Raw genomic sequence first — 21,265 nt, forward strand, 5'->3', positions numbered from 1 at the left:
GTAGTACCAGCTGTGTGTACTCTTTTTCCTTCACTAGGATTTTTTCAACTGATTTTTTCTAGTAAGATTTTAATGAGACACAACATCTATGGGTGTTTAGAATAATTATATATATTATTTCTTGTAAATCTTTTAATGAGACACATTATACGTGGACATTCAAGGAGGAGCGTTAGAACACAATATATCGCTATCCATATCCATTACCTAACCCACTAATTTACTCACTTTTTCCTATTTTATAGGGGCTATAAATAGCCATTAGTATTGTGCAATTTAATGCACTCATATTTTTTCAACTTTCTATTTCTTTTCATATCTTTCTTTCTTATTAATTTACTTAGTTCTAATTTAGTTGCTTCTAATCAAACTAAACAAATTGAAAGATGTGTAAAATTATTGCACAGAAATATGAGGTTTTACTTTTTAAAAAATAAATTGTCATCCTATAGAAAAATGACACAAAATGAACCCCGAAAATGACTTCCTTTATATCGGGGTCCTCATTGTATCTGGCATTGATTTCTACGTTTCTCTTCTCTCTCTGTTTACTGCACTTAATTTTTCCGGGCAATGGTTCTGTAACTGTAAACTGGGTATTTTTCTGAGTGGGGACTAAAAAATTAAAGGCTTTCTTCAGTTTCTGAAAGTTGTCTTGCTTGTTAGACAAGAGTGAATGGCAGAGGTCTGTTTTGGTGGAGTTGTGACTGAAACTGATTCATCGCCGCCGTGTGAGTCAAGTTCACGGGAGGTGAGGAGGAGGAGAATGGAGTTTCGAAAGATAAAAGTCATCGCCGGAGTAAATCCACAGGAACCTACAGAGAAAGGAATGAAACGTCCAAAATTAAAGCTTATTTCCGGTTCTGTTTCAAGGATGTGTGATAACGCTGTGGAAAGTTCTAGCACCAATGATGAAGGAAAACTGAGATTAGTAGAGACAAAAGGATTACCACCGACTGTTATTTTGACTCCAATTTTGGGTCCTTTGAATTCTACTCCCCTTGTTCAATCAGTGGCTTGCCCAAAGTTTGGTTTCGCCTCTGTTTGTGGAAGGAGGAGAGATATGGAAGATGCAGTCGCAATTCATCCTTCCTTTTGCCAAATAGAAAAAGAAAATAGTGGAGAATTGCATTACTTTGCCGTTTACGATGGTCATGGCTGCTCTCATGTACGTTAATAGCCAAAAAATTTCAACTCTCTGTACTACTATAAAGTTTCCGGTGTATGAATCTAACTCATGCATATTACTGGGCAGATTCAGGTTTTGCATTTCACGATCCAATGTTTATATTTTTATCACTAAATTCATTATATTTCACAATTAAATATTCAGAATCCAATGGTAGTATAAATCTCAACGATTTTTCACACATTGTTTGGATTTAGTTCAACTTGTTGAATTTATGCTGCTGCCTAATCCCTGCCGACAATTTTACGTTTTCAGCTTAATTATTAATTTAATCAGTTATGGGCAGATCATATTTATGTGTGATTTTTGTAGGTGGCGACCAAGTGTAAAGAGAGATTACACGAGCTGGTGAAGGAAGAGCTGGAGAACAAAGAAGGAAATCATGAAGGATGGAAACATTCAATGAATCGAAGCTTCAATCGTATGGACAATGAAGTGATTGAATGGAACAAGAATGTAACCGGAGCCACATGCCGGTGCGAACTTCATACACCGGAATGCGACGCCGTCGGTTCAACGGCGGTAGTAGCAATTGTAACGCCGGACAAGATTATTGTCGCGAATTGTGGTGATTCCAGAGCTATTCTTTGCCGAAATGGGAAAGTTATTCCTCTTTCTAACGATCAAAAAGTAAGTCCCTCGTCTAATTTTACTTTCCCACTGTATAAACAAACAAAAATAATTGTTGTCATAAATCAAAAGCGCTTTGACAGCTCAATATGCTTATGTTGCAGCCAGATCGTCCCGATGAACTTAACCGGATCCAGGAAGCTGGTGGCAGAGTAATCTACTGGGATGGCCCTCGTGTTTCAGGCGTTTTGGCCATGTCAAGAGCCATTGGTTAGTAAAATTATCTTGAACTTGTTCCTGGACAGATTCAGGATTTTTGAGAATAATAATGCTAATAATGCAGAGTGCCATACACCTCAAATTCAAATCTCCAAAAATTACACCGCTTAGTTGGTTGACTATTATTTCGATTCCCAACTTATATTCCCATATTCCATTTCCTCTTTCCCTACCCCATTTTTTTAAAGTCAAATCTCCAAATTTGAGCTATCTTCGTGATTAAAAAAAAAAAATCTTACCTTGTTTTAAATTTTATTCCGTTCAATTTATACAGATCTGTTCCAATATATAGCTATATAGTAACAGTAACAGTGTGTATATATACACAGATCTGTCTATGTTTCGCTTTGACAACTGAATTGGACGTTAGAATGTTTACGAAGTTGTGTATGATGTGCAGGTGATAATTATTTGAAGCCGTATGTGATATGCGAGCCAGAGGTGACGATAACCGATCGAACGGCGGAAGATGACTGTTTGATTCTGGCAAGTGACGGATTGTGGGACGTAGTCTCAAACGACACTGCATGTGGCGTTGCCGGGATGTGTTTGAAAGGGAATGAAGCGCCGGAAAATGAAGCCAACGGCGAGGTGGATTCCGACCAGGGTTGTTCTGATGCATCGATGCTTTTGACTAAACTAGCCCTTGCGAGGCGGAGCTATGACAACGTCAGCGTTGTCGTAGTTGATCTGAAGAACTACACGTAGAGCATCCAAGTCTCTCTTTTTTCTTTTATGTTTTTAACATTTGTGTGTGTTTATTTTGTGGGGGTGGGGGTGTTAAGGTGGTTTTCAGTTTTTGATTAGTTGTTATGGTTGAAATTGGAAGAAAATGAAGGGGATTGGGGAAAAAAGGGATTTCCTTAAATGAGAGCTTTTGGTTTTGATAGCTTTGTTCAGCACTTGGATAGAGTTAAAATCAACTACGTAACTCGAATTGAGTGGTCTAAAAAGTGAAAGATACAGATGCTTAATCAACATTACAGCTGATGATTATGAATTGAGTTGATAGTCAAAATCCTGAACCATTGCTCTTTCGTGAGTTTTATATCAATTATTAGTTTTTTTCAATTTGTTTACTTTCGCGAATTTTACATCAATTATCAATTTTTTTAATCTGATTATCATTTATGTATTTAGACATACCTTACTTACCTGTTCTTTTTTCAAAAACTGAATTGGTGATAATTAAGAGGTAAAATCCATGGAAAAAAATTTATAATTTAAGTGTGTTTTGTCAATTTTATGGTTAGCCTCAAGTTAACGCCGAAATAAAGTTTCAAATTTGGTGTCCCAAAAGAACAACTTTCCAGTACAAGTCTCTCTCGCCAACTTTGGTCTCCACCATTTGGCAGCAGCTTACAAGCTCTTTATGATATATCAAGAATATTAAAAATTCTCCTTTGTTTAGGTCCCCAGGATAGTGATGTTATTTTTGGGCTACACGCCCTCACTCATGCATTACACGTAGCTTAATTGGATTGTTACAACTCTCACTCACACAACTCTTTTTTTTTTGTTTGGCACTTTCCTTTTCAATCTTATGACCAAATACAACATATTTTTGAGTTGGGAAGTAACAAAAGTTGGATGCGTGTAAACTCTAATAATGTAGCAACAATCATTTAGTACGTACCATGGGTTATTTGGTTTCGTAGAAGAAAATAATTTATTCAGATGTGTAAAAATAAATAACTTGTAAAAAACATAAAATTAAAAAATAAATTTGTAAATTGCTATAAAACCAAATTTCCCATATTTGCCAATCCCTATAATCTACTTTGTTCATTTGAAAACTTCTACAGCCTTTTTCTGAAGAACCATAATTTCATACACACACAGATAAAATGCATATTTTACTGAAATAGTTAACGCATTAACATTAAAAGGTTTCAACAACTAGCCAGAAGTTCCATTAACCAGTACACAGTCTAAGAGAAACGTAAACTACTTCGAAGTAATGTAATAACATGATTGCTGGCAGGGGCAGATCTATGTGCATCGGAGGGAGTGCCACGCCACCCTGTGATCTTGGTTAAAAATCTGTATATACATATATATATATATATAAAAACATAAATATTAAACGTGACACCCTTAAAAATAATGAACCTTGTGGTTCTATTAGTTAAAGCTCAGGTTTACCACCGTAGAAATGTAAATTCAAGTCTTATTGTGTGGGGTATATTTCCTTAAAACTTTTTTTACTATGCAAGATAAGAAATGCAAATTCAAGTCTTATTGTATGGGGTATATTTTCTTAAAACTTTTTTTACCATGCAAGATATCGTTAGCGAATTTATTATACAAAAAATTGTGAATAAGTAGATTAGAACCCTAAACTTTTTGCAAGTAAAATATTAACTAAACCAACAGAACAAGTCTAAATTCTATATGCAAGCTCAACATAATGTGACACTCAAAAATTCAAAATCCTAAATGCGCCTCTGAATTTTTAGAACAAGCAAACCAAACCATAATTATGGAAATTGGAGCTCGAAGTTTCCATATTAACTAGGAAAGCAGGAAGTACATACAATTTTTCCTCAGCTACCTGCCAATTTCATACTTCAGAGAAGCATATAACAATGACTAGCTAGCAACTTTTTGGAGATCTCCAAAGACCAGTCAATTAACCAATTGTGGCCATTGAATTAGAGATCAAAAATTCAGATTAAGTTGGTTTCAATGAAATGCCTTCCCCTCCCCCCCCCCCCCCCCCCCCGCCCCACACCCTCCCAATCAATGAGAAGAAGCAACTCAAACATGGTAAAGAATGAAACATAAATAATGTAAAAGGGCCAAAACAATGGCAGACATATTTGCAAGGAGAAAATTCTCTAAGACATGCTTCTAATTTCTAAGATGACACTACAAAATACACGATGTTCATGTCAAAACAAACAATTGAACACAAGCGCATATAACAGAAACCTTCACCAATAAGCTCTTGTACAGAAGCCCGTCTTGTGATGCCAGACCAGCCAAAACATACCCTTTCACATCTCTACATTTCTTTCCTCTCAGCTTCACATGCATCGCTCTTCAGCACCTTCAATCTTCTGTAACCCTTGTCAGTACCAAATAACCTAACAAAAGAAAGATCCATCAAATCATTCACACACAGCATGAAACCTCAAATACTTTTTATTCAATCCGCCAGTGAAATAGAAAATGAGAACTTCCAAAAATTTATCAGATACATTACTGAGATTGAGATTAGCAGTCAACATTTGGTACATCAGAATAGTGTTAACATATTCATGCCAACTCCTAATAGAATTTAGTGGCTCTACGATACTCTTCTGTTAGCCTGGTGAGACACATTTCTGTCAACACTATGCTCTCTTTTAGTATCAAGAAACTGAAACTGCATAACAAGTTTTCATTTTTCTGCAAATACACAAGGTAATCAAGTGCTGCTTCACAACTGCCAAGCCTGACTACTACATTTCGAGGACCCAACTCGGCCATTTTATTTACAGTTACATTATCTTTGCTTATGGGCGCACAAGATTTACATTTTCACAGATCTATGTTTCTACACAATTTAATCAACTGTGTTAATAATAAATGCAAAGGCTCCTGACTTGTTTTGATGGTAAACTGCCTCTCTGATTTTTTGGTTTTGCATAATTCAAGTTATGAACCCAAGTAATATTTGCATACCAATTCCACTTTAAAAAATCTGATTTTAGAACTTTAGAAAAATGAATATTGAAGGGCCAATCAAATTTGAGGCATTACCATGCTCTCAGAGGCTGTATGATTGTACAGAAACAATCATGGCTTTTCTTAAAGGGCTTGTTCCATATGGAGCAGCATCAAGTAGAACTTGTAAGAAAGGAGAATCAAACCTCAGAAAATTCAGACCTTCACCATATTTTGCTATTCTTCCATTTTTTAATATATTCTTTTCTTCATTATTTCTTTTTCCGCAGGGGTTGTGAGACAGCAAGGATCAACTCCCAAGATGAGGTAAATGTTCTTGATTCTGGTAAAACACAGAAATTGAATTTTGTCTATATAATCAACACTACCACACAAAATGATCTTCAGCATTTAGTAGCATTTCAAACACAAAATTGGCTTTCTCATTGCTAGTTTATAGTAGAGAATTACCAGTCCATGTAAACAAATGTTGAAGAATAGTTTCCAGACTTTGTATAGAGCAGTCGGTGATGATAGTCATGAAAATCAGCCCTGGGAAACAAACGTAGCAGTTTCAGACATATAGTTGATGTAGAAAAATGAACTAACAGTTTTCTAAGAGTAAATATGTGTACAGACCCCCCATATAATGGCAAGAAGTTTGAGAGGCTCCAGGGGAAATGGTAACCACAATGTGCTTCAACTGTCTCAAGGACTCTAAGTACCATCCACAACCATAATGTTATCAAATGGGGCCCAGTGATGGCTGGACCCACTATTGTAGCAAATCCAAGAAAAAGAATTTCAGCAGGGTGAGCATATTCAGAGGTCAATCCAAAAGGTGTTGCATACCTGTGGATATAACAAGCATCAGATGTGAATGAATGGACGAGGAAAACAGAAATGAAATATTGATTTGAAAACAAAATACTCTTCACTGACTCGTGATGGACACTGTGGACATGCTTGTAGAGCCATTTAGTATGTAAAATCCTGTGTCCCCAATAGAATATAAAATCCTCCAGGACAAAGTAGAATAATACTTGCGTTGAGATCACTTTCCTGCGGAAGCAAAATATTCGCAATTCACTCCCGAGACATCAATTAACAACCAAAAAACACCTTTGATACCCCAAACCAAACCCAACAAAAACAAATAGAATAAGTCAAAAGATAAGAAGACAAAAGAAACAATTTTTTGCAGCTCACACAATTGTGCGAATCTGTCACCATCACCAAAATTTAAGATAATCATACACAGGTATGTCACTGCTAAGCTTTAGTATATAAAGAACCTGAAAGTACCAGGACGGCAACGGGAGAGTATTTCGCATCCCCATTAATTTGAAGACTGGATAGGATGCCATCATAATTGGGAGATTAACACAAAAATGATACAGCAACAGGCGAGTGATACACTTCTCCTGAGCTGCAGGACTATTATTTTTTGTCTGCAACAAATGAGAGGTCAGAAATTCTATTATTGAGATTCAGTAAGACAAGGTCAAAAATCCATCAGAAGAGGACATTAACTATCAGCTTTGGGGGAAAAAACAGGTTATAACATGAAGGGATTAGAAAAGATAAAACAGTGTCAAATGTTAGAAAAAATCAGGTGTAGGAAGAATTTGGATTTTTGTCAGAATTATTTGCTTTCAAAATGAAGTTAGACTTATAAGTGATTCATTGAATACTCTAAATTTAATAGTTGATGCAAAATATGAAGTGCTTGATAAATTTTTAAGCAGAAAGAATAGCAAAAAACAGATGAAAAAATCCTTGTCATACAACATATAGGAAGTAGGAAATTTCTAGGTAAAATCAATAATCTCCTTTCTGAAGTGCTTTGCCGCTATCCACTTGGCCTTTGGCAAAGAAAAAGGACAATCTCTTTATGCAGACACATTACGATGCATGAACATGCAAGATATGTTTCACTTTAAAAATGAATCAATTTTAAGAGAAGATTCCTTCTTATTTAAGATCTGTCCTGCTCAAAGAATTTTAATAGACTAAGATATCTGAAAAAGGGGACAGAAGAAAACAGTTCAACTAAAGAGCTTAATGGATGTTAAAAGAAAAACCAAAAATGTTTATGTGCAGATAGCACAAAATCGACACAGAGACAGTTTGAGAATGTTTAATGAAGACAGCTGATAAATCCTAGTAATTTCTTTTATAGAGTAAAAAAGTGATACCTGAATTTTGTATTTGCTCAACCATCCTGCCCTTTCAAGAAGAATGAAAGGAAGTCCAGACAAGAAGAAGACGCTTTCATGAAGAAAGAAACTTCCAAGACACGCCAATTGAAAGTCGTTGAAATTTGTAATCAGATACTGAAACATCACAAAGAAAAACAAGAGGCTCAGGTATTTCATACTTTGTAACTACTCATAATGATGCAATATGGACACATGAATTTCATTTAATTGGAAAAGAACAATATCAAACTGCCAAAATTGACTATGGCATTTGTTGTCGAATTCAGCACTACATAACAAGCAAATATGGAAGCAGACAGCTGCAAGTAAAATTAACAGTGATTTGACAACCAAGAAAAAACAAATTTTAACTTTCAAGAGGTGTTTTCATGTTAGGGCATTAGGCTGTGTTAGAATCAAACATTACTGCGAGAAGTAGTCCTTGAAATGGAACGAGTAAAGGAAAACACCTCACAAGGCTTAGATAGTTGTAGCTTTAACACCCCATTGCTTCACCCTGATTTTTCGTGTCTCAAACTTCAAGCCAGTGTTTCTAGTCACAAAAATAATTATCTCTCTGTCTCTCCTGACCTCAAGGCAGCTCATGACGAGCTTCAAACACCACAATGACTAATAGAACTAAGAACTAGTCCAGATTTCTGCGTAGAGACTGGTGTGCACTCACATGGAGTGCAAATAGCATGGAAAACAGACAAGTCATACCATGCCATAACAGTACATGTCATTCTAGATTACTATTAGCTCTCTTTATAAATAGGGGTATTTTATTCGTGAAAGAGCACCAAGTGAATGCAACAAATCTGTAAAATGATTATCAGCTCCATAGATCTCAAAAAAGAATCCATAAATCTATCAAATTCCACAACATCTTCACCCAAATCCCCAACCCAACCCAAGGCTTTTGTTAAGTGATAATGAAGTACAACATGGGATGCGACGTATGTGCATGTCACTGAACTCTGCCACTGACTAGAGCCTGGTATATAAGTGGGCGCATGTTCAAGGGTGGACCCATACTACCATGAGTTTTGAACGTGGCCAAATACCCAGCAAATTCTCAGTTATCCCACAAAAAAATATTATTTGATAAGACAGCTAAACAGACCATAACAGAGCAGTTCCCCCGAAATTTCGAGCAGACTTCCCAGACTATGGGGCCTATTTAAGAAGCTGAGCGCTCAACCACTATGCAACGTACAATCCAAATTGTTCCATACAGAACCTGGAGCATGATCCATTTTCTTTTGTTTCAGTGAATGCATCAGCAGGTGGGTAACTGAATCTTCATAACTTTCCATGCATGAAATATTTGTTAACCAAGGTCTTCCTCCAATGTTGTATTGATCATAATTGCTTCATATAGTGCTCTCCCAGTTCATTTGGAAAAGAGTATAGTTCTATAAATGGCCTTCCAGAAATCCAGGGGATCTTCTTTTCAATTCTTTATTGGTTGTAAGAGTTTGACAGTAAGACATGGATGCCATGTTCCATACTTCGTACACTTTCAAGATAGAGAATCAGCTTTCGAACATCAGAACTGGAAGCCATTTAACCTTCTAGGATTCAATTTGTGTTGTTAATCTCACAATCATTACACAGCCTCCTAAGTTCTAGTTCCAAGCTTGAGCCTTGTCGAGCTTTCAATCATTTCACAGCCTCCTTAATGCAAACAAGAAGTTTGGGAATTCTTCAATAAGTGGGATATGTCCTGGTCAATGGTCAGACCAAAATTTGATTATCCGTCTCCAACCTTCAAAACTATCATGCTTAGTTATTTCCCACCAAAGCCTTCATGGTAAATTACTAAGTTCCATAAACTTAAACCCCATGAGATGGCTTATCATTAACTTTCTACGTATGTTTCACAAGCTATATTCTAACTGACCCAACCTCATCCAGGGGGATCATCAAGCTACTATTTCATGCTGTTACGCCCGATCTAGCTCCCATTTCCACAATTTCTAAACAAACAGAACTACAACACTCCAGCTATCTTTGATCCCACTTCAGCACGTTTACGAACCTATTACAACTATGAAACAACAAATGGCCACAGTTTGATCTCCAAATTAGCTACTGATACATATCTTCTGTGTGCTTTAGAGCACTCGCTTTCTGATGGTGCTGCACACTGTTCAGTTATTTATTATGCCTGTTACTAATCCAGCATGTGTCCTTTTGGCTTCCTAATCCAAATTAACCTTTACTAGCTTTCTCCCCTAAATTTATAGTGCCTAATTTTTTTATTAATACTTGTAAGGAAAGACACATAGCTATCTGACAGACAGAGAGAGGATAGGAAATAAATGAATGACTACTGCCGCATAAAATATCAGTAAATTCCAGAAATGCCTGAAAGTCACAAAATCTCAACCACCTTCTCAGTTATACCTTCAACAATCAACTTCAGTAGAATCAAAACCCTTAATTTAAAATATATATTTCTCAAAAAACAAAAGGAAAATACAGAGGAGCTTCCGTCTAACAACCTAACAACCAAATCATGCATGGAGAGATGAACTTATAAATCATAGTCAAAGCTATATGTTCCCCAATTATAGAAAAAGAAAAAGTTAACGATAGAAACAATGCTGTGCCAATCGGCCCCATCAATGTAGTGTCACACATGCAGCAAACTAATACAAATCTGCATGCACAAACATACAGATTGTGAACTAATCTCTAGGTATACAAATCAGGTAGATCCACAAAATAAAAACGCCAATCTCAAAATGCAGTTAAAATAAAAGCAGAAACAGTCCAATTTAGGGCTAATAAACATTGAAAGAAGTAGAAAAGTTTTACCGCCCAAGCAGATTCGATCACGGAAGCCATGGCCAAACAATGAGGTTTGACCCAATCGCCGGCCAGCCGGAAAGAGAGAGAGAGAGAGAGAGAGAGAGAGAGGGGAGGTGGTGGAAGTAGAAAGTAGGAGAGAGAGTATATAGGGGAGGTGTTTGAAGAGGCGCAATAGGGAGAGAAAAGCGGGTTCCACGAAGATGAGACAGACTGTCAGCGAATATTTGCTCGAAGGCCAACTCCTTGATGCACAGACAAACACATGTGCCTACCTTCTACTTTATATACACACGATGCTATCAATTCAGCCACTCATCCAATTTCCTCCTCTGATTATTTTATATAGAATTTTTTTTTATTTTCAAAATATAGAATCTTATTCATTAAAAAATATTCCTAATTTCAAAATCTCTCATTATGATAGAATCTTATTCATTAAAAAATATTCCTAGTTAAAGGAAGTATATCGAGAATTAATGTTATTTAAATTAATAAATTCCATTGCAAATACAAATTTTAGAAATTCAATGACTTCATTCCTCAAAATAAATGTACATCATATGAAGAGTTATCATACACTCAACATTTTATTAGCTTTATAGCATTACATTTTTTTTAGTAATAATTCTGCTAAATAAATTAAACAAGTATGATTCTCAATAATGAACCTTTTTGTAATATTGATGTTAGACACACGTTGGTCTATGCAGGAGCACTGAGTATTTAATAAGGGGAAAAAGAACCTTTCAATAAATTTACTAATTTTTAAAAATAACTATAATTTGAGCTTAATTAAAGATTTATAATTATAGTTTGCTTAATTACGATTTGTAGCACTGAGAATTTAGTAAGGGAAAAAAAGAAGCTTTCAATAAATTTACTAATTTTTAAATTAGCTATAATTTGTGCTTAATTAAAGATTTATAATTATAATTTGCTTAATTACGATTTGTAGCTATATTTTAAAAGGAAGAGAGAAGCGATCGAGATTAGAAGATCTAGGAAGAGAGACGGACGAGATGTGGGAGAGACAGGAGAGAAGAGAGAGATACAATTGATTTGTATATCTAATCGATAATTGTATCACGGATACGATTGATACAATTGATTTGTATCAATGAATACAATTGTATCATGTTCAAATATATCAATGAAATCCAATTTGTATCAATGTATACAACTGTATCAAATATTGTATTTAGTAACAAATTGTATTTGTATCTATGTGTTACCATGCGTGTTTGTATTTGTATTTGTTGTCATGTATGTTTTTATTTATATTTGTATTTGTTACCATTTGTTGCCCTGAAAAAGTTGTCTTTTGTATTTGTATCATTGACATATAACATTGGTATATTGAAATAGACAAGTGTATGCATCATTGAAATATCTCATTTTTTGTATTTTGTATCACTGAAAAAGATTTGTGTAGTTGACAATTCCCATTTATATTTGTATCATTGACTGTTACTATTTGTATTTGAGCTATCATTGACTGTTAAAGTTTGTATTTATAATACAGAGAGAGATAGCGAGGAGAGCAAGAGAGGGCAGAGAGAGAAGAGAGACGAGCAAGAGTACAGAAAGAGAAGAGAAAAAATTACTATAAAATTCTAACTATATTTATGAATTGAAATTCTTTTAGCAATTCTAACTATATTTATGAATTGAAATTTTTTTAATCCATTAAAATATATATTACATGTTTGTCTTATTATGTAATTTTTTCAAAGAAGAATAAACCTAAGAGGGCTAATAGAAGGCTACATGTCTACAACTATTCTAGTAAAAATTGTTAGATGCAAATTAAATACAAGAGATTAAGCTAAGGATTTCACCTTTCATTGATGGTTCTATGTAGTGCTGGTTAAGGATTTCATCTTTTATTTTTTTTGCAATATATGAATCTGTTAGACTTCCTTCTGGAGATCACTTTTCTTAAATTGAAAATTTTATAAGAAACATCAATGTTTGTTATAAGGTTGAAAAATATATGTGCAAACATTAGATTGGAATCTTATGTTATTCAAGAGGATAATTTTCGAAAAGTTATATTTGTGCAACTTTTAAAAATAGGCACTAAATCTAAACGAGACGTTAAAAAAAGAAAGTGTAAATCAACTGTTATAATCGCCAGCTTACACAAATTTTTAAATAGGAGTGCTCAAGAAAAATCAGAAAATGCAAACAAAACGGAAATGGAATCAAATCAATATGTGTTTGACTACTTATCTCTGAAAAATTGCTAAAAGTCTCAATTAGTTTTGTATTTTACCAAATAAAATTGAACTAACCAATAATACATACCTAATACCCGTTTCTGTTTTAAGCAAGAGAAAAAAAGTAAATTTTGTTAGAAAAAATTGAGATAATGGTATTAAATTTCATGGAGTTTTTCTTTGAAGATAACAAAAACGCCAATAATGAAAAAATTTATTAGTCACGTGGGGTTCACAATTAAATTTAACATTTTGATAATTTTGTTAATTTTAGGATAAAGGACCAAAATGATCTTTGTTATACATTAAGGACCATTTCGATCAAGTGAAATATATTAAGGACCAAAATGAACATCTTTGTTATAACATTTCAATCAAATTAAATATATTAAAGATCAATATAAAGAAGAAAAGCATTACCCATACATTAATTACCATTTTCATCATTTTCTCCATATACCTTGTATTGATAGTTTCAAGAAAAATTATACAACATATCATAATTTTCACTTTCATCCACTTTTTGTTATACACATAATGATGATAATACTTGTGCGGAATTAAGTGGTTATATGATTTATTCATTCATGACCAAAGCACTGGACAATATATAGTACTTAATCAAGATTAAACAAAACTTGAAGTTTATAACTGGATATTGATATTTAAAGTTGTGTTCGTACAATAAGAAAAAAAAAACTATTAAAAGCTATATAACTCGTCATTCTGGTAAGACAACATTAAGAAACATGGCAGACCATTCTTATTAATCTAAAAACATCTAGCAACAAAATGCAACTCTTATGATGTATTTGAGAAACATGATGGCGATAGGCCATGGTACGTAGAAGGTGGCGGACTTGTTGGTGGGGTGGATGGTGAAATTTATGGAATGCTTAGTGAAAGCCCGTAAGGAGGAGAAGGAGGTGAATATGTAGTCGGTGATGGTGGTAGAGAGTATGCATAGGGAGGAGGCGAATGTGTTAGTGGAGGAGGAGGAGACATTGGTGGTGGTGGTGAGTATGTAGGTTGAGGAGGGGACGATGGTGGTGGAGGCGAGTAAATTGGTGATGGTGGCGGTGGTAAGTATGCAGATGGAGATGGTGGAGGAGAGTATGTAGGTGGTAAGTATGTTTGTAAGCACACCTTTTGAAATTAGACTAGCATTGAAGAAACTCATGTTCTAAATATAGACCTTGTTCTATGGGCGTAAACTTTGTTTTCTTTGGTTAACTAGTTGTGTATAACTTACTTGTGATTTTGTAGTCCTATTACTGATGATTGATAAAATCATTAGTCAGCAAGTTTGTTTTATACTCATCATTATATCATATGTAGTATAATATCAAAAGTTGAAAACTTTAAAATGAAAAAAATTAGATCATCATATTATCCATTAAAAGTTAAGTAATATTTTTTTCCTTTACTTAAATATATTCATATATTCCTCCCCCCTTCCCCCTCCCCCTCGCCCTTCCCCTCGTGAAAAACATTACTATCAATTGAGAGAGGAAATAAAGTTGAAAACAATTAAAATGGAATTTTTCTCAAAAATTTCGAGACTTTAAATCAGATTATTGTAACATTATTGATATATGAAGAATGAATTTAATTTCAACACATGATAGAAACATAAAGACTACATTAGCTGAATAGCACTGTGTAGCAAATGATTGAGAAGTTTGCTAAAACTCCATTAATGGAGGTTCTCAGAACTCCATTAATGGAGAAATGAGAGACGATTCAGAGAGAGGGATGAGGAGAGTTCAGAGGTTAGAGAGAAGTAGGAAGAGAAAGAGAAGAAAATATCTTCTGATTCATTCATTCCAAATACATGTATATGTGCATATATAGTGTATTGTGTATATTTGTACACATACACATTCTAACAGTATTTGTAACTAATTCTGTTAACTAGTTAGTTAACTTCTAACAACAAACTAACTAATCTTGTTAGCTTAACTACCATTAGCTTGACTAACCATACCTTCTAGTCAACACTCCCCCTCAAGCTCATGGCTTAAACAAGTCCAGTACTCCTAGACCATTCAGCAGTAATTGATGTTGGGCTTTGCCGAGACTCTTTGTGAATAGATCAGCTAGTTGATTTCCAGTGGGTGTGAATTCAGTCTTCAAGACTCCTTGACATATTTTTTCCCTTACAAAGTGACAATCTATGTCAATGTGTTTGGTTCTTTCATGGAATATTGGATTTGCAGCAATTTGTATGGCTGATTTGCTGTCACAAATCATTCTGACTGGAAGTTCAATATGAATGCCAAGTTCTTTGAATAGACCAATTAACCAAGTTACCTCAGCTGCACAATTTGCCATACTTCTGAATTCTGCTTCTGCTGAACTTCTGGATACTGTTTCTTGTTTCTTAGACTTCCAGGATATGAGACTTTCACCATATTTGATTACATATCCAGTAACTGATCTCCTGGTCTCTAAGCATGCACCCCAGTCAGAGTCACAGTAGGCAAGAAGTTGTTCTGATGCTTCTGATGGCATGAATAACCCAAGTCCTGGAGCTTCTTTGATGTATCTGACTATTCTAAGTGCTGCATCCATATGTGATTCCTTGGGACAATGCATATATTGACTCAACTTCTGGACTGAAAATGCAAGATCAGGTCTGGTCATAGTAAGATATAGGAGTCTTCCTACTAGCCTTTGGTACCTGTCAGGATCCTTTAGAGCAGGGTCTTCATGTTCTCCTTTTGGAGCAATTGCTTCATCATATTTGACTGAGGTCAGTTTTAGATTTTGTTCAAGTGGTGTAGCTGCAGGCTTGGCTCCCCCTAGACCAGTTTCAGCTATCAATTCCATTGCATATTTCCTTTGAGATAGATGTATGCCTTTGCTGGATCTGGCAACTTCAATCCCAAGGAAAAATTTAAGTTCTCCAAGGTCCTTCATCTTGAACTTCTTCTGCAGATCACTCCTTGTGCAGTCTATCAGATGTTGTTCACTGCCAGTGATCAAGAGATCATCTACATACACTAGGACAATCACAATACCATCTTCAGCTTTTCTAGTAAAAAGTGAGTAATCATAATGGCTCTGGGTGAAGCCCAATTGTACCAAGGCTTCTGTCAATTTTAGGTTCCACTGTCTGGGAGCCTGCTTGAGGCCATAGAGTGACTTGAGGAGTTTGCAGACCTTGTCTTGCTCCCAGTGTGTGAGACTGATACTACATTACCAGTCGGGAGGTGAACTTCTTTTCTCTCAGGGTTAGGCACAGGTTGAACTGCATCAAGCACATCAAGACTAGCTGTCATATGATCTGTAGCTCCAGTATCTATTATCCAGTCCAAAGGCACATATTTGGATACTAAGGCAGATAAGGTACTACCTGCTGAGGCTGCTTTAGATACATGTTCCCCTGCATTCTCACTTCCTTTTGCCAGCATCTGAATGATTTGTTGATATTGATCTTGTGTGAAAAAAGTGGCAGGTGATGAAGTTGAAGGACTCAGAGAGAGCAGGCCATTGTTAGTGGATTGAGATACTTCAACTTGATTAGCATAGGAGCTCTGGCCTCCACCTTTCTTCTTTGATCTCCACCCCACAGGATACCCTTTAACCTTGAAGCACTGCTCTTTTGTGTGTCCCCTGTATCCACACACTTCACATACAACTTTCTGAGTTTTCTGAACCTGTGGCTTGTATTGAGAGTCATAGTGACCTCTGTTTGGATTACCATCACCACTTCCAAAGTTTCCATTCCCATGAGTATGTGCTTTCTGGCTGAACATGGCTGCACTTTCAATACTCCTGTGAAGAGTAGCCTCTGAATTGGTTAGGCTTCTCTGGCTCTCATGATCTAGAATGAGTGAGAAAGCTTTGTTTAGATTTGGGATAGGAGTCTGAAGTAAAATATGACCTCGTGCAGCTGAGTATGATTCATTCAACCTCATTAAGAACTGGAGTAACCTTTGATACTCACAGTGCTCCTTAAACTTTCTGGACTCATCACATGAACATCCAGGACAAGGCATGATGGAATCGAACTCATTCCACAGACTTTTAAGTGTGGTGTAGTAATCTGTCACTGACATTGTTCCTTGATTTAGACTGTGAATCTCTTTGTGAAGATGAAATACGTGTACTCCATTGATTTTATCAAATCTCTCTTTTAACTCACACCATACCTTGTGAGCATCTTCACTGTATACTACACTACTAAGTAGGTCTGACCTTACAGAGTTCATAATCCAGGACAACACTACTGCGTTGCATTTTTCCCAAATATCAAAGTATTCAGATGGAAATTTCGACTTAGGATATCTACCATCCACAAACCCTAACTTACTCTTACCTAGCAGTCCAATACGCATGGACCTACTCCATATTGCGTAGTTTTCTGAACCGGTGAGCTGCACGGAGATCAGTGAGCTACCTGGAGTATCACTCGGTTGAAGATAGAGCGGATGGTTATGATCTATCACTGGAATGTTGAATCGAGTTGCCTCGTTTGTATTTTGGTTGCTGGTTTCTGTAGATCCAGCTTCAAATCCGGTTGTAACCACCATTTCCTTTGTTTGTTTTTGCCGCTGACTTGCGATTCTAGTGCTTCTCAGCTTTGAATCTCAGCAGGAGTTTTGTCGCACTTCGTAGCACTTCGTAGATCGTCGTGTGGCTCTGATACCATGCTAAAACTCCATTAATGGAGGTTCTCAGAACTCCATTAATGGAGAAATGAGAGACGATTCAGAGAGAGGGATGAGGAGAGTTCAAAGGTTAGAGAGAAGTAGGAAGAGAAAGAGAAGAAAATATCTTCTGATTCATTCATTCCAAATACATGTATATGTGCATATATAGTGTATTGTGTATATTTGTACACATACACATTCTAACAGTATTTGTAACTAATTCTGTTAACTAGTTAGTTAACTTCTAACAACAAACTAACTAATCTTGTTAGCTTAACTACCATTAGCTTGACTAACCATACCTTCTAGTCAACAAAGTTATTACAGTAGATGTGGATAATGAAGAATCTATCGAGGATAGTGTCTTTAATTTTAATTTTACGGTAAATATGAGTGATGAAAAATCTATCAAAAACATTCTCCTTATAGTATATAAATTTTTTTCACCCAAAATCTATGTATTCGTCTTGCCTTTTAATATCATTCGAAAAAATATTTTTAATTACATGAATATAGTAATTATTAGTTATAATTTCATTAAAATCTATGCTCATTAATTTGAAGTAAAACTAAATATTCAAATTATAATGTATGTGGTGTAATTTCATAAGATAAAATTGAGAAAAAATATAATGTATGTCGCCCTTATTAATATCTTGAGAAGATAGATATGGTATTTTCAAAAACTCTATGCCCAAATAATACATATAAAACATTTTTTTAAAAAATAAAATACAAAACAAATACTAATAATAGAAAAAACAATCATTGATAGCATACATTTTGAGAATTGGTAGTATAAATTTAATCCTTAAAGAATATGAAAAGACAAATGTTGGTGGCCTCTTACGTTGCCTTTCCGGCCACCCCAGGAGAATCAATTCTGGCGTGCCCATTTAGTGCCTCCATTCATTCTATAATGATTGGCCTCTGACGCCGCCTCTGCAAATCATATATACAACAATGTTTCTTCAATTTTTCCTCAATTTAATCTTTTTCAGCTAGAAGCCCTAGCTTCGCCTGCCGGCCTCTATATTGCTTCTGAATCAAGGTAAAAAAAAAATGTGTTGCAAATTTGCGCTTGCCATTGTTAGTTTTGTTAGTTGTTGTTTCGATTTTCTGTGATCGAAGTTTTGGGTATTTGGAGTTTCAACCATATTTTTATTCACCCGTGATTGGAATAATGCTTTTTATGGGTTTTGTTGTGTTGATCTATAATTGAACACGAAAGTCGTTTTTTTTTTAATTCCCCGTGTTCTGGGATTAAAGTGTAGAAGAAATCGAGTTCTAATGATTAGTTATATCAATATGAGTTGAAGGTCAGATTAAAAGATTAGTTATATCAATAGGAGTTGAAGATCAGATTAAAAGACTTTTAAACAAGTTTAGTTTTTAGAGTGACAGCATTTTGACTCCCTTTATGTCAGTTTTCGGATGGCAGATTTAACTTCAAGTTGGGAGGGATGTGAATCTGATATTTCTTTCTTGATTAGCGTGGTGTCCGGGCTAGCTTGAGCGTACCTCACGAGATACCTGTCATCTCCACCAATGCTAGAACATATAGGAAGAAATTACCTATAGTATTTTGTCTTCTGCTGGAATTTGAACTCGAGAGCTCAAGATGTTCAATCCACTTCATTGACCACTAGGCCATATCCTTGGGTGCATGATGTGAATCTGATATTGATGGAAAAAAAGTCGTGAATTTAGCTATTATAAGCTTAATAATGATGTGCTATACACTTCAGAAATAGTGCTGAAACATGTATAGCATAGAACCTATACAATGAATTGTCTAATCCATAATGCTGCATTAACTTTTCTTGAGTACATTTCAAGCTAAAATTCACTGTTTAGATTTACAGATCATCGGGTTGACTTACAACTTAACTAGGTATTACCATCTAGGGCTTTGTTTACTTATTCTTGGTGTTGACATCTCAAACGGTATACTGAAGTCTACTGAATCTTTCCCCACCACCACTTTAATATATGTCACTGAGGAAGCCTTGGGAGTGTACCCGTCAGTTCACTCTAAACTCAAATGCTGCAATTCTACTTATTTGTAGTTCCTTTGAACAGCCGCCTAACAATAATCCATATTGATACAGATGGAGCAACTGGAGGATTCCGAGTCTGAAATAAAGAAGTTGCTGGGAGCTAAATGCAATGGCAACTGTAATCGAACTCATTTTTCTTGCAATCCTATATGCTCATTTTCAGAGCAAGAGCATAGTCTTTTGGATTCAAGACAAAGGTCAAAGTCAAGTATGAAACTTTGTGGGCTCATAATCTTTTATGTAATGGTCATGGCAGTGGAAACCATTGGAGGGGTGAAAGCCCACAGCCTCGCGGTTCTAACTGATGCAGCTCACTTGCTCAGTGATGTTGTTGGGTTTTCTATTTCTCTTTTTGCTGTTTGGGTGTCCGGCTGGGATGCTACCAAAGAACACTCTTTTGGATACCACCGACTTGAAGTTTTAGGAGCCCTTATTTCTGTACAGCTGATATGGCTCATCTCTGGTTTTCTGATTTATGAAGCAACTGAGAGAATGTTTCATCCTAACGCCAAAGTGAATGGGAAGCTTATGTTTGCTATTGCTGCATTTGGTCTCATAATAAACTTCATTTCAGTTGTGTGGCTTGGCCATGATCATTCTTTCCATAGCCATTCATTTAGTCCTTGCAAAGATCATGGTCATGATCATGATCACAATCACGATCATGATCATGAAATGCAAGAATTGCATCCAAGAAATGAAGAAGAGATCTCGAAACTGGTAGCAGCACCCCATAGTTGCAGCAAACTATCAAACATAAATATTGAAGGGGCTTACCTGCATGTTATATCTGATTTGATACAATCTGTTGGGGTGATGATTGCTGGAGCTATCATGTGGTACAAACCAGAATGGTTGGTGGTTGATCTTCTCTGTACTATTTTTTTCTCAATCTTTGCTCTTAGTACTACTGTACCCATGCTCAGGACTATCTTCTCCTTATTGATGGAGAGGACACCAAAGGAAGTTGATATTTTTCAACTTGAGAATGGCCTAAAATCTTTAGCAGGAGTAAAAGATGTTCATGACCTGCATGTTTGGGCCATCACCATAGGGAAAATTGTTTTGTCCTGTCACGTTGTAACTGAGCCAGGAGTCGACCAATATGAAATTATTCAGAATGTTAGGGAATATTGTGACACGACATACAGAATTCATCATGTAACCATACAAGTCGAACCAGGTTCATTGTAGATTGTATATAGTGCTTACTTCATCTCCTTTTCTCTCTATCTCTTTTGTTGAATATAGCATAGATGTGTATGTACTTTAAGGTCTCTGTTTCCTTGATAGCATAATTAATTTACTTAACCTTTGGCTAGAGAGATGACTGCCAACATAATTTGAGAATTTAGATTTTCTGTTACCCAAAATTTCTACTATGTTTATCAAGTTTGACATTGGCATCTATAAAAAGTTCTTATTTTTTCCCCATCTCTCTTCCATTATAAGGACGATGAGCCCGTATGGATTGGCTTATAAGTTGTTTTCAGCTTTTTTGAGTGTTTGGTCAGCCAACTTAAAGTCATTTTGTGATTAAAATAAGCCCCAAAAAATACTTGGGTCTATTTGACTTAGTTTATCTAAAACAACTTATAAGCCCAAAAAAATAATTGGG

The 21,265-nt window shown here is 35.6% G+C and overlaps 3 protein-coding genes across 5 annotated transcripts; 2 read left to right on the forward strand and 1 right to left on the reverse strand.

The window, feature by feature from the left end:
- The first annotated feature begins 396 nt into the window (after window positions 1–396).
- On the forward strand, window positions 397–3,075 carry LOC129901246 (probable protein phosphatase 2C 24). The gene is made up of 4 exons (XM_055976376.1): window positions 397–1,168; window positions 1,502–1,819; window positions 1,924–2,029; window positions 2,439–3,075. Exons 1-4 carry the CDS (start codon window positions 677–679, stop codon window positions 2,744–2,746), a joined length of 1,224 nt encoding a protein of 407 aa, XP_055832351.1. The 5' UTR covers window positions 397–676; the 3' UTR covers window positions 2,747–3,075.
- Window positions 3,076–4,826: 1,751 nt separating this feature from the next.
- On the reverse strand, window positions 4,827–10,975 carry LOC129900827 (methylsterol monooxygenase 2-2). Of its 3 annotated transcripts, none has more exons than XM_055975900.1 (7): window positions 10,717–10,975; window positions 7,888–8,025; window positions 6,995–7,140; window positions 6,632–6,751; window positions 6,329–6,541; window positions 6,161–6,241; window positions 4,827–5,127 (listed from the first exon to the last, which is right to left on the reverse strand). In XM_055975900.1, the coding sequence occupies exons 1-7, from the start codon at window positions 10,744–10,746 to the stop codon at window positions 5,046–5,048; spliced, it is 810 nt and encodes a 269-aa protein (XP_055831875.1). In that variant the 5' UTR covers window positions 10,747–10,975; the 3' UTR covers window positions 4,827–5,045. The 3 variants fall into 3 exon arrangements, with proteins under 3 accessions (XP_055831875.1, XP_055831874.1, XP_055831876.1); XM_055975901.1 differs by lacking the exon at window positions 4,827–5,127 and adding an exon at window positions 5,138–6,032; XM_055975899.1 differs by having other exon boundaries at window positions 6,161–6,541.
- A 7,434-nt stretch (window positions 10,976–18,409) lies between these two features.
- Window positions 18,410–20,863, forward strand: LOC129901431 (metal tolerance protein B). The gene is made up of 2 exons (XM_055976601.1): window positions 18,410–18,638; window positions 19,699–20,863. The coding sequence occupies exon 2, from the start codon at window positions 19,699–19,701 to the stop codon at window positions 20,839–20,841; it is 1,143 nt and encodes a 380-aa protein (XP_055832576.1). The 5' UTR covers window positions 18,410–18,638; the 3' UTR covers window positions 20,842–20,863.
- Window positions 20,864–21,265: the final 402 nt, after the last annotated feature.

This window comes from Solanum dulcamara, chromosome 8, assembly GCF_947179165.1.
Source record: "Solanum dulcamara chromosome 8, daSolDulc1.2, whole genome shotgun sequence".
NCBI lineage: Eukaryota > Viridiplantae > Streptophyta > Magnoliopsida > Solanales > Solanaceae > Solanum > Solanum dulcamara.

Coding starts and splice junctions, on each gene's coding strand:
- LOC129900827 (XM_055975899.1), bottom strand. CDS start 10,746: ATGGCTTCCGTGATCGAATCTGCTTGGGCG. Junction 6,752..6,994: donor ACTCTCCCGTTGCCGTCCTG/GTACTTTCAGGT, acceptor TTGCTTCCGCAG/GAAAGTGATCTCAACGCAAG. Junction 6,542..6,631: donor GTCCACAGTGTCCATCACGA/GTCAGTGAAGAG, acceptor TTATATCCACAG/GTATGCAACACCTTTTGGAT.
- LOC129901431 (XM_055976601.1), top strand. CDS start 19,699: ATGGAGCAACTGGAGGATTCCGAGTCTGAAATAAAGAAGTTGCTGGGA.
- LOC129901246 (XM_055976376.1), top strand. CDS start 677: ATGGCAGAGGTCTGTTTTGGTGGAGTTGTGACTGAAACTGATTCATCG. Junction 1,820..1,923: donor CTCTTTCTAACGATCAAAAA/GTAAGTCCCTCG, acceptor CTTATGTTGCAG/CCAGATCGTCCCGATGAACT. Junction 2,030..2,438: donor GGCCATGTCAAGAGCCATTG/GTTAGTAAAATT, acceptor TATGATGTGCAG/GTGATAATTATTTGAAGCCG.